Source organism: Maylandia zebra, linkage group LG9 (assembly GCF_041146795.1).
Source record: "Maylandia zebra isolate NMK-2024a linkage group LG9, Mzebra_GT3a, whole genome shotgun sequence".
NCBI classification, from domain to species: Eukaryota; Metazoa; Chordata; class Actinopteri; order Cichliformes; family Cichlidae; genus Maylandia; species Maylandia zebra.
In genome coordinates, this window is record NC_135175.1 from 14,075,503 (window position 1) to 14,087,683 (window position 12,181).

Genomic DNA, 12,181 nt, shown 5'->3' on the forward strand with positions numbered 1-12,181 from the left:
AAAAAAAATAAACCTTCTACTTCACGTTACCCACAATAAAAGAATAACCATATAATAAAACTAGCCGCTTTTGTTGCAACCCCAACGTCTTTGCTTGATGTGTACCACATGCCAGCTTTCACTTTTTGGGCCTTCAATGATTCGACTCTTTGAGGCACAAAACTTCCACTTGGGTCTGACACAATATGACTTGGCAACATTCCTTTTGCTGCGACCCTAGCTATGCTCATTCATGCATTGCAAATCATGGGAGCAATGTATTATTTATGCTTCAAAACATTTGAGAGGACAGAGGCTGCGCATTGCCACAAAACGAGTGTGAAATCGCTAAACGTGTCACGACCGGGTCTGCGCCGCTCCGATCAGATGGAAGCAGCTCAAGGCAGAGGGGGCTAAATAATATGTTGGACAGGCAACCCATGACTAATGTCAATCAAAACCACTCCATGTGTCCCATTGAATAAGACCGCAGCAGGACATTCCTTTGACTCACCCCCTAAATAACCAGCTGGCACTTTGGAGTGGCAGTAACTTGAGCATTCATCAAAAGCTACGGTAAGATTTGCTAAGCATAGTTTGACCCTTAGGTCTAATAATCAATCACTGTCTGACTCAGTAACCTTTTTATTGTAAAGGAGTCATATTTAATTGGCAAGAGTGAAATGCCACTTTCTACCACCTCTCTCACTTACAGGCAAAAACGACCTCACCACCATTTCAAACTATTTGCGCGACTATAAGGCAATCCTGCGAAATAGGTCCACTTAACCTTTAACACTCTGCCAGGTCACTGCAATGGGTGGCCTATAGATCCCCTCGATATCCCCCCTCCCCATCAAACTTCCTGTGGTCAACGGCCGTGTTCCACCTCTGTCGACAGACCACCGGCAGCCTGCTCTGTGGATTAGCAGATTACACTCAGCTGGTTAAAAAAGGCAGGGGAACATCGCCTACGTTTCTATGCTCATGCCAAACCATTCCCTGTTGCTTTACCTTTGAAGCCATTTTCCCATGGCTGCATGCACAAAGAGCTGTCATTCAAGAGAAGAAGAAAAAATACCCTTAGGCTAGACACGCAGCACCTTCTACCCAGGTAGGGGGCTTTTTTTGTTCCCACTCTGCTGGGAATTGCCTTTTTCAAGCTTGTTAGCAGTTAAAAAAAATAATTAAGAAAACGTGCCATCATGTTAACAGAGAGAAGAACAAGCTATAACCATATTAATAACAATTACAAAAATCCAATAACATGTTAAGACAGGTGAAAAATCCCAAGATGTGTTTCTCTAATGACACATTTACCCATCAGATATTTCCCTCTTTAATCCTTTGAATAGAAATGAGATGCCCAGTAGAGTGAAGAATTTGTTTTCATCCTCTTTCATTTCTATTTGGAGCCGTCTGTCACAGACGAAAGACAGGCGACCTTTCTCTCTAGATATCCCCCCAGATCACCACCCTGCCGCTGTCGCCCACTGTGGACGCAAAGCCCTGAAGGCTGGCATTCCAACTATGCTTTTTTTTTTTTAAAGAGAAACTTCAAATACCCCCACAGTGCAACCTCTAGTTTGCAGCCAAGCAGGCCAGGCATTAGACTGAAGAGAGTACGGGCAAAGGAAAATCTGCAGGACAGAGTTGGGAGAGCTGTCCAACAAGTGCACAGATGGGCCCCTTTAGTACACCTGTCAAGGGGCAGAATTGGGTGGTGAGGAGGCTGAGGTTGGGGGCAAACACTGCACTGAGAACAAGAGCACACTGTTTAGCTTTACTAGCATTCTAATCCTGGGAGAATGGGCTTTGTGGGCTAAAAAGCTTTAAAAAGACCCTCAAAACACAGTTACTTTCATAACTGTCAAGGCATTTAATTGACTGAAACAGTACATTTCAGTCAATAAAAAACATTCAAGAATTCCACGTTTTGTGAACTTAGCACATTGCTTTGTATAGCTCCAACTTGAACTACACCGAATATAAAAAAGGAATCTGGGAAAACCATACCAAGCATTTTAACTGAGCACATTGCACTGTTTTGTTTCTTGCAATTAACAGCGTGAGCAGACTCAGAACGTGCACAGGAGCGAAGGCATTCTGGGCTCTAGAGCCAGTGCTAATCTGCCACTCTTCTGTAAAAGCTTTCAAAGTTATGAACCAAGGAGTTTTCTCTTATATTAGTCATGACCTATTTCTGTTCTATCAAATGACTGGGAAGGTAATGGTTTAATTTTTGTGCTTATAATTCAATGAATGCACTCCCATCAGCTTTGTTGGCAGGTACCAACAGAGCTATGAGCTGTAAACAGCGTGGGGTTGGTCCAGTCGCATGCAAGCATGCACCAAGGTTAGGGTTAGCCCTGCGACAGACCAGCAACCTGTCCAAGGTGTACCCCACCTGAGATAGGCTCCAGCCCCCTGCAACCCTGAACTGGATGAGCACCATCATGCACCGTCAGCATTAATTTGGATATCCCCGTTTAATGGATGAATAATTTGCACCATAGAGTCTTGATGTCATTGCATAGTCTCAGTAAATCTTCAGCCTTCAAGTTTAATTAAAAGAGGCAAAAGAAAGTCTTACACAGACAAAGAGTCCTTTAATAAATCTATTATCTGTATTCTGAGTAATATTAATAAGAATAACATGACACTGCTATATGCCTGTTTTTCACACACACATAGAAAACATCTTCAGTATCCATTTTTTATATGGGCAAAAACCTTCTACTCTATATATGAAAGAATACCCAAGGGCTGATTCTCTCAAGCACATTCCCGCTTCAGCTCCCACAGTCTATCTAAACCTCTCGTGCCCAGTGTGGGAATCCTGGAGCTTTATCTCGGTGTGTGGCAGACATCGACAGCCTCCTGGAACAAAGCTGCTCCCACAACAACAGTGCCCATAAGTGTAAATCTTTCTGGAGTGTACGAAGGAGAGGGATACGCACAGAGAGGGAGCTTCCTAGGGTTCCAACTTGAAAACAACTTACAAATCTTCAAGTCATGTTGGACTATCAAACTCAACAAGTCTGCATGGCTTTGCCACCTGTATACAGCCTGCCTTCAGTGTACACATTGTTGTTGCCAAAAGATAGATAGTCAGCTCAGTGCGCTCTGTACAGGGTGCATCATTACATGTTTTGTTCCCCCAGTCAGAGAGGATAAATTGACCTGCCATATGTCACAAGACTCTGTACTTTAATCCTAGGGAGGGAGAGAGAACAATCCAAAAATCTATCCAACTCTAGCCCATCAACTAATACCAAGACAATAGCTGTGCTTTTAAACAAGGATCCCCCAGAACAATTAAGCTAATGTAATAAATCCAGTTAGGAGGCTTAATTTACAAGATAAGTGTCCAGCATGATTAAATCGAGATCCCAGGAATCCCAAACCTTGCATGTAAGTACATATTGGGGAGACTTATTATCTTGTGCTCAGGATAATTTACAGCAACTTTAAATACAGGCACAGTAAAAGAACCATAAAAGGAACTTTTTGGAGGCAAGAAGAAGCTTGCATGCATTACAGTGGATCCCAGACCCAGAGGGAGAGACTGTCTAAACACAGCATAGCTGCGGCCATTAAGAAAGTCTGGAACGGTTAGTGAAAAGTACAAGAAGGGCTAATTTTAGGCTGGTATTTCACAAGCGGTGATTTGGAATACAAATTACGAAAATAGCATTAGGGCTTTCTCTGAGGACCCAGATCAGAATCACTTTCCCACAGAGCCTTTTCAGCATGGCAGGATATTCAGCTGGCTTTCAAAAAAAAGACACAAAAATAAAAAGACGGGCACTTACGTTATGACATGTGGGAAAATATTTTCACTTCAAAAAAATTTCAAAAAAAGTCCAAAACGCCAATATGCAACTTGCTAAACTTACATTACCCATGAATGAACCAGCTGAACCAATTTCTTTTTTCAAGTTGTATTACAGGATGCCGTTACACATTACTCAACACCTGCAGGTCACTTTTAGAAGCCACCTGTTAATCATTAAAATCCAGAACAACACAATCTAAACCTCTGAAAACCCACACTGATTAACAGAGGACACCTACCACTCAAAGGCTGAATTAAAGAGGGCAGCCATACGAGTCATCCATTCCCCCTGACAGATCATAACCGTGACAAATGATGACGAAGCTGTAATAAAACCCAGTTTTTATGTACGTGTACTGCACCGCAGGCATTTCCAGAAAGAATGATGGGGACTGTGCAATATTTGACAATCACAGAGCTGCTGAGGCCACGGGCTTTGGACACATCAGCATTCACGTGCTGCACTGAAATCTCACTTCATTTATAATGCATGATTAAAGACTTGGCTTTAAACCCCATTGTGGCCCACTTTGTCAGCATGTAATTCAAGAGATTCGCTAAACAAGTGTGTGTGGTTTGTTCTACAGCAATGTAGGGTACATGTAACATGAGTGTAGGACACACACAATGAACTAAGCAGTGGATGCAGATCTGAGTTTAAGATTTTCTATGTGAAGTTGCGTGTTTATAGTAGTCACAATATATCAGCAGTCCACAAAAGCAGTCCATGGAAAAATACAGGGTGTCAAATTAAGGCAGAAACAGGGAACAGATATTTGACCGACAGGGAAACGCCCTGACACCGATGCAGGGAATATATGAAACACCGCATCAGCTGCTGTTAATGCCTTGTTACAGCATGCTAATCTGGTTAAAACTGTTCTGTTCAAAGACTGACCAGACAACTAGAAAAGCATCAGAATTACACGATTTACTCACTGTGCTCGGGTCTTTTCCCTGGTTTTTCTTATTCATCTCCTCCCTGAAAAGCCCTGCTGGTTTTACACAGCAACAGCACAACTACATTGAAAAAGCTCAAATCAAAGCTGTCTGTATGCAGACGGACTGCTTGTTTAGTCTGCCACCATCTTTAAATTCAGCGGATTTGTAAAGTAGTTAAGCCAACAGCAGCTGTCCACATCTCTCATTCTATCAGCAACACCTGCGATGTGCAGGAATGAGGCTAAATTGAACATTTTAAAGCTTTTGTTGCTATTTAGCTTCTACATAAAATATAAGTCCATTAACAAACCATATTATAGTCTTAAATATTACACTAACCGGCTTTATTATGGTTGAGTGAAAACACAAAACTGGGCCAGTAAATGTCTGAATGACCTACACTGAATGGTTTGCTTAGTGTTGCAGTTTTCCTTATTGCGCAGCTGACACATGAAATTGGCCACGATCCTCCTCGGTACTCACAACAACAGCGATGGCACACCTATCGTATCAGGACAGGCACTCCCTCACCTCTAAAATAGACGATGAGAAGCGACAGTCTGTTGCTTGGAGTTTGTTATTTGTTGTAAGAAGACACATTAGGGGCTAAATAGTTGCTTGACAAATCATATGATGGAAAGACTCTACTTACAGCTGTACGCAAATGCCATGAGGGCAAACTCCACAGCTCATCTGCAAAACAATATGTCAAAATAACAATCCCCTCCATCCAATTACTAACAAGTCTTTCACAAGCAACCACTGGACAAAGTCACGCCCCCAAAAGTATCTGTCACACTGTGAATATGACATGTTGTCAACATTGACCCAACAGCAATCCAGGAGGATAAACAGATTTCTCTTAGCAAAAGACAATTCAGACATGCGTCACTGACCCACAACTCAAGAGGCACTAAGTACTAATCACCATTTAAGGTTGATGTGCATTGCCAGAAAAATAAAACACAGGCTGAGAAAAGCCCCTGTGGGATCAGTCCTGTGGTCAGCAGCTATTCTGGACTTGGGAAAGAATCGTTTCTGCAAAAAGTTGCCAGTTAGCAGAAGCATGATAGTCTGGAGATGCCTCCTGGGACAATGAGTGTCAGACTCACATCAGTGACTGTGAATACAGGCAGTGTTACAGGCTACAGGGGCTCTGAGCTGACTGTCGCTCGTCACTCTGTGTCGTTAAAAAAAAAAGGAGGGTTCCCTCCAGTTTCAGCAAGCGCTGGGGGTAATGAGAGGTTGCCTCTATTGTGAAGCACCACAGAAACAATATGGCCATAAATTTTGGGGGTGGGGTGGGAGGAGGCCTTGGGGTGTTAAATCAAACCCAATCCAAGCACAAGTCAGCGACTTCCAACAATCTGTTAGCGCACTCCCTTAATGCCCTGAAGCCCTAAACCTTAACAATGACACGACAAGCAAAAACCACCCTGATACAATCAAGATAAAGACTTATTTCCTGAATCAGTACATATTGCCAAGTTTGGTAGCCTCTCTGTAAGACCCTGCCCCGTGCTTGCATGGGTTCACGATGTAACAATCAGCCTTTAAACATTACTTCTAACTCTACCTTTTGCTTGAGCCGCGATCGACTTTTTTGCCACTTCCCCCAGTAGCGGGCAGATCCATTTTCTGCATCGTAATCTGCCCCGTTTTCCCCAAATCTGCCCTTTCCTGTACTTAGCCAAAATAAGCCTTTCAATGGGGATACTCACAAGCTTTGCAATCACGTGTTGGGATCTCAACGACTACACTGGCATGACGGAGCCTGTGCTTACTAGACCTGTAAATGATGTGCAGTTACATAGGCAACGACTGTAATTAGCATTAGGAGACAAACAGAGATTACAAACCGGTTTCTTAACCCCAGTAACCAAAGGCAAAAATATCTACAATGACAGCTATGCAACCGTGATCCACAGCGAGAACCTGCGCTAGCACTCTATGTATTGACTTTGATATATTAAATCTGCTATTAAACTAAATGAAAACACAACTGTCTGTTGATTACACTCGACCAAGTCGTCAATCATAGAAAATGTGACGCGGTAAAGGCTTCAAGGTATATTTCCTAAATAAAGTCTCCTCCTGCCCCCATAAAACTGGAGACGTCAGTCGCTCGCACATGATGATTTACTGCTTTGATCTGCGGCGTGCTGACGGGTCGCTGAAAAGTCTCTCAAGCTGCCCAGCCGGGTCAAGCACCTTTGCTGACCTTTGCTGAAAAAAAAAAAAAAAAAAACCACTGGGATTCCTTTTTCCTAAAGCTTGAGTGTCATGGCAGTGCTAATGGGGGGAAAAGGGGACAGCCCCACCACCATATGTACCTTGACCTCATCTTAATAAGACCTGGGGATTAACAAATCTGGGTCTCATCCAAAAGCTAATGCACAACGTACCAAAGCAGGAATGGCGTAAACCTCAGTCCAGACCTTACTTCCCTGTAGATTGGTAACTGTCTAAAGGAAACGCATTAATAACTGGCTTAGTATTCCATCTAAATTCCTTACTGTCAGTATAGCCCAGCTGGAATGCTGCTGCTGTTGTTTTGGGGGGGGGTTTGTATCACGTTTAAAACAGATCAGAGCGGCGCCAACTTTTTATTCAATTCTCACTGTGTATTTTGTCTGAGACCAATTAAAAGACACATTATTTTCTACTTTACAGGAAAGATAAGAGCCATAGTGAAAGTGAGATAAGGCAGGTTCACTGACTGTGCAGTCAAGGCCGGGACATGACAAAAACAGGTAAATAGGGTCCGGACTGTGTCCTCTGCGGTGACAGCAAAAGTATGTGCACAAGAGCGGACCGGCAGCTACATTCAGCAATAAATCGCCGTTCCAACACTACTCAGCACTTCTGTGTCGTGAGAAGCCCGGCGTTTAAAGACCAATCAAGTGTTTTGGTTTTTTTATGACTGAAACAGAATAATAAAAAAGCAGAGGAGGTGTGCAGTGTTTAGTTAAGAAACAGGCAAACATTGCTAATACATGGAAGTACTCATTGGTGTAATTTGTTGAAAAAGCCCACATCCACAGCAGGCACACTGTTGTGGAAACAAACCACTCACAGTTACCCCCAAAGACACTCTCATAACAGCAGAAAGAGTCCAGATTAAGCGAGCCTTCTGATGCGTGTACACCTAATATGGTAACTAATGTGGTAATAATAACTGAACTGTTCGTTATTATCTATTGTTTAGTCAGGAGAGTGTTTGTGTCACTTTTAATCAGCTGTAGATTTTTTAAAGGTGGTGGCACATGATTGCATTCTCTTGTTTCTAACATACCTTTGGAGTTGAACACCTCTTTGAGTTGCAGAAGCACGTCAGCAAACTTGCGCACGTCGCTGACCAGCTGCATGATGTAGTTTGGGTCGGAGGCGAGGACATCTGGGTTGTCCAAGCTCACCGAACCGCTCTTGGAGGCTCTGGCAGGTCCTGCTGAACTCATGCTGGAGCTGGAGAGTCGGGAAATACCCAGAGAGAGTTTGGTTCCACCACCACCACCACCGCCCGATCCTCCGCCAGAACTTTGGCGCAGCATGGCAGCAAGCATGCCTTTATGGTCCAGTGGCCCTCGGGCCTGATGCTTGGTGTCCTTCAGATCAGCTCTGTTCTCAAACTAAAAACAGCACCCCAGCAGGGATGAAGAGCACTCCACAGAGAGAGAAGGTGTCTAATCCTGAAACATGAAATTACAATAAGATGACATTACAAAGCTTTTCCACAACTTCAATACAACCACATGTGAAATCAGAGAGGACATAAACTTTTAACAGCAACATGTACAACAAGACTATTTTTCATCCAGCTTTGCCACTGCTAGAAATCTTTTACTGATAATCAGCATACTCAGAAATCATATCAGGCATTTGTTGATACTCAACAGGTGGATTTTCCACGTTTTCTATGGCACTGGCAATCGTGACAGTCTGCAGTGAGCATGAAATGGTCAATATGTACAGTTCGCAAGCAGTGTGGTGCTTTGAACAATGTGGAAAACTGCTGTGATGTGAATTCATCGAAATAATCTGCATTTTCACGTAGTAATTATTTAATTTACAACATTTACAGCACAGAACATAATGTGACAGAGACCACCAAACTACAGATTACTACTGCTATTACTACAATGTACTGACTAGTGTAGCGTTTCTGCACGTTTGGCGCATTACCACATTCAACACAGCAGTCATGAAATGTTAACGTTCAAATCTGTAGCTATAATGTTATATACAGCCCTGTGTATAGTGTTATGAATCTAAAGGGGGGGGGGGGGGGGGGGGGGGGGGGGGTGATCATCGTGTGTACATTTAAGCCGCTACTCAAGTCAGAGTGGCCCCATCACGTCTACACGCAGATCAAGAACAGCATGACGTTTCAAGTTAATTTTAAACAGCGGGGCGATTTTTGACTTGTTGCTAACTCAAATAAAGGCCAGATTTAATCCTCGTTAAAGTCAGTGAAACATTATGACAGAGTGGGTGATTCGGCGTCCATAAATCTAAACTAGCAACACTCTGATCATAAAATATCATCTTTTGCTGCCTTCTCCGAGCCAGCCCGCGGCCACCATTTGAGTTTAGCTGAGCAGAATGACTGGAAGAGAAAAGTGAAGTTCAGCATAAACTCATTCATCTTTCGTGGTAAAGAGACTTTGTGTTTGTGTCGTAAAGTTCGTTATCCAACAATAAAGTAAAAAAAAGATAAGCACGAAGTTCGCGTGGATCTAAATAAAAGAACTGCGACTTAACCCGCACTTTTTATTCACTTCTCTATCCTATTTTGTTAGCTTGAAGCATTTACCAGCACACATATTCTACAGTAGAAACTCAAAAAAAGTTCTAATCTATCAAATAAAATCACATACCTGCCGTTAAGTCCTGAAACATTGCAGCCCGAAAAATCCTGAAGCGAAAAAGTGTCCGATGGGCAGCATTAAAAACACATAAATTAATCCACAGACACCGCTCTGTCCTTATCTTCACAGCTGTGTCCCAAACCCTCCGGTGTCCGCCTCAGCCCCTCCGTGTTCCGTCAGCTCTTCTCTCCATGTGATGTAAACTGGAGCTCGGTTAGGGTGTGCGTGTGACCTCACTGGCATTTTTGTGGTCTCTCCCTTAACAACAGGTGTCTGGAGTTTTAAAGTGAAAAGCACACCAAACTAGAAGGCTGAACCTTCCGGTCATTCCTTTCAAAATAAAGGCGTAACTTCAAACATATGTTCTATTCTTGTTTTATAAAAACTGCCACCGCTAGGGGCGCTGTGATGCCGGACGGGGAGGTCTATTTAATGAGTGACTTCACCTGACTCAGGGTCAGGTGCTGCGCTGAATTTTTGCTTCTATTTTTATCAGAAAGCCTTGGGAAGAAGTAAGTTAAGTATTAAATTGAAGGTAAACAGTGTATAAATGAAACTTTTTTACCAGTGATGTGATGACTTTAAATGATAAATAGTTTGGACATTATGATAACAGTATGGTGATTTTAACATCATGATCACTTTGCGGTTACAAAACATGTAACAAGGTGCCTGGTGCTAAGCTCTCAGAAAAGCAAGAGTGATTAAACCTTTATTCTGAAAATAAAACTATCTATTCCAACCGATTTGACATTTTCTGACAAAACTATTTTTGAAATGCCATTCATAGGTCACTGGTTCTAAAATAAAGTAAACACTGAGTATAGGTTAATTGACTCCTTTGCTGATTACTGTATATGGTGTATATACAGGCATGCATGCAGGCAGCAAAGATTTCACTGACTTCGCCTGGATTGCTTATGTAAATGTACTTCTACAGCAAATCTGTATGGCAGACACATTCGGTTTGCACTAGTTTCCCATTTGCAATTTGTTTTTCTTGGATCAGGACGTTTGTTGGACATGGGACATTCCTTTGGGAAAGGCACACCACTCTGTGTCCTTTTAAAGGAGAAGAATGAGTGGGAACTGTGCTTGCAGGACACGGACAAGCTTTCTAAACTAATGCCTGGTGACTTTTAAAATCAGTACCCAGATGATAATAATTATATATTTAAAAGTAATAACTGTTTGCTTTTTTTGGAGGGGGGGGGGGGGGGGGTTAGTACAGCCTACCCATAAGGTCGATTGTCCCCATGAACTTGATAGTTGTTTAGATCTAATGACTCTGAATAGAAATGGGGCTGTTGGTGGATACATTTTGATTTTTACAAACTGCTCTTAGGTGCTGAGTCATTTGCATCATGGATACTTGTTTTGCCCTCATGAGATTTCCTACAAGGACAAATAATCATAGATCTCTAGATGAACATCCCTGGAAAATCTTTACACATCAAGTCAGCTATCTGACAATATAAAGTAAGCCCTACTTTTATTTCCCACAAACCAAACATTACTTTCATCTGTTAATCAAACGTTCTTACTTTGGATGTGAGTACGTTTCCGATGTATACAGTAAAACGGGACAGGAGGAAAAAAAAGCATATCAGCACTGAAAATATCCTTCGCTTGCGACCTCAGTTATATATTACATATGACTGAATGAATTACTGTACTTGTGCTTGCAGCGGGATGCCGATTGGTCTACCAAATGGTCCTGAGAGTCATTGCCTTTTTTCACACCTTGGCTCAGGTGATGTCTCAGATGATAAATAACAGGTCAACAACCCTCAAGTCCACTCCCAAGGGGGACAAGGGGACTTGTGTGTTGGTCCATATTCAATAAATCTGAATTTGTCGTGGGGAAATACAACAGTTGGGGTTTAGAAGAGCCACAATACTGTGAAATCAGTCTGTGTTTGGCTGCATGTGTATGGATGTGAGTCTCCTGTGTTACGTGGTATGACATACAATAAAAGTAATACAGTAACAGCCCAGGTCTGAGTGTCAATACTGTATGTGTGTTAAAGAATAAAAAGCTTCAAATTACAGCATTGATTGTTTAAATAATGCTTATTGATACTCAGTGGCCATAAAGAAGGGCTCGACCCAACCCTCTTTCATCCTGTCACTCGTATCAATGAGTGCTAAAGATAAGGAACAAAATAAGCTCTTAGCTTTTTTTAATCTCTTGACACAAATGTGATGTGAGCACATGTGACTGACCAGGTTAGACGTCTATAGTGAGCCTTCAGGCTGACACAGACACTTTGATAATAACAGGGTCACCAGTGTGGGTTCCTGCTCTCCTCACTATGAAACACTCTCACATTGTCTGTGGTTCATTTTTCACTCTGGTTATGGTCTATATAACTAAGCAGGTGTTGACGCGTCAACAGTAAGTCAGTTACTGAGTGACGGTCATACTGGCTGGATGGATGCAGAGTGCAGTGTTAATGCCGTCGCTCAGCTGGTCAGTAGCAGAATTCTTAGGAAACTAATCTGACAGAGGTTGAATGATATTCTGATGCTGTGCAGTGGACTGAACTTTAAA

At 42.4% G+C, this 12,181-nt stretch overlaps 1 protein-coding gene across 1 annotated transcript in view; it reads right to left on the reverse strand.

Annotated features, from left to right (window-relative positions):
* Positions 1–9,871, reverse strand: part of arhgap29a (Rho GTPase activating protein 29a) — a 32,759-nt gene extending 22,888 nt beyond the window's left edge. The window contains exons 1-2 of the mRNA XM_004569524.4: positions 9,637–9,871; positions 8,055–8,448 (exon numbers count right to left, since the gene is read on the reverse strand). Coding sequence (XP_004569581.2) covers positions 8,055–8,322 — 268 coding nt within the window. The 5' untranslated portion in view covers positions 8,323–8,448; positions 9,637–9,871. The remainder of the gene's footprint in view (positions 1–8,054; positions 8,449–9,636) is intronic.
* Between the last annotated feature and the right edge of the window lie 2,310 nt (positions 9,872–12,181).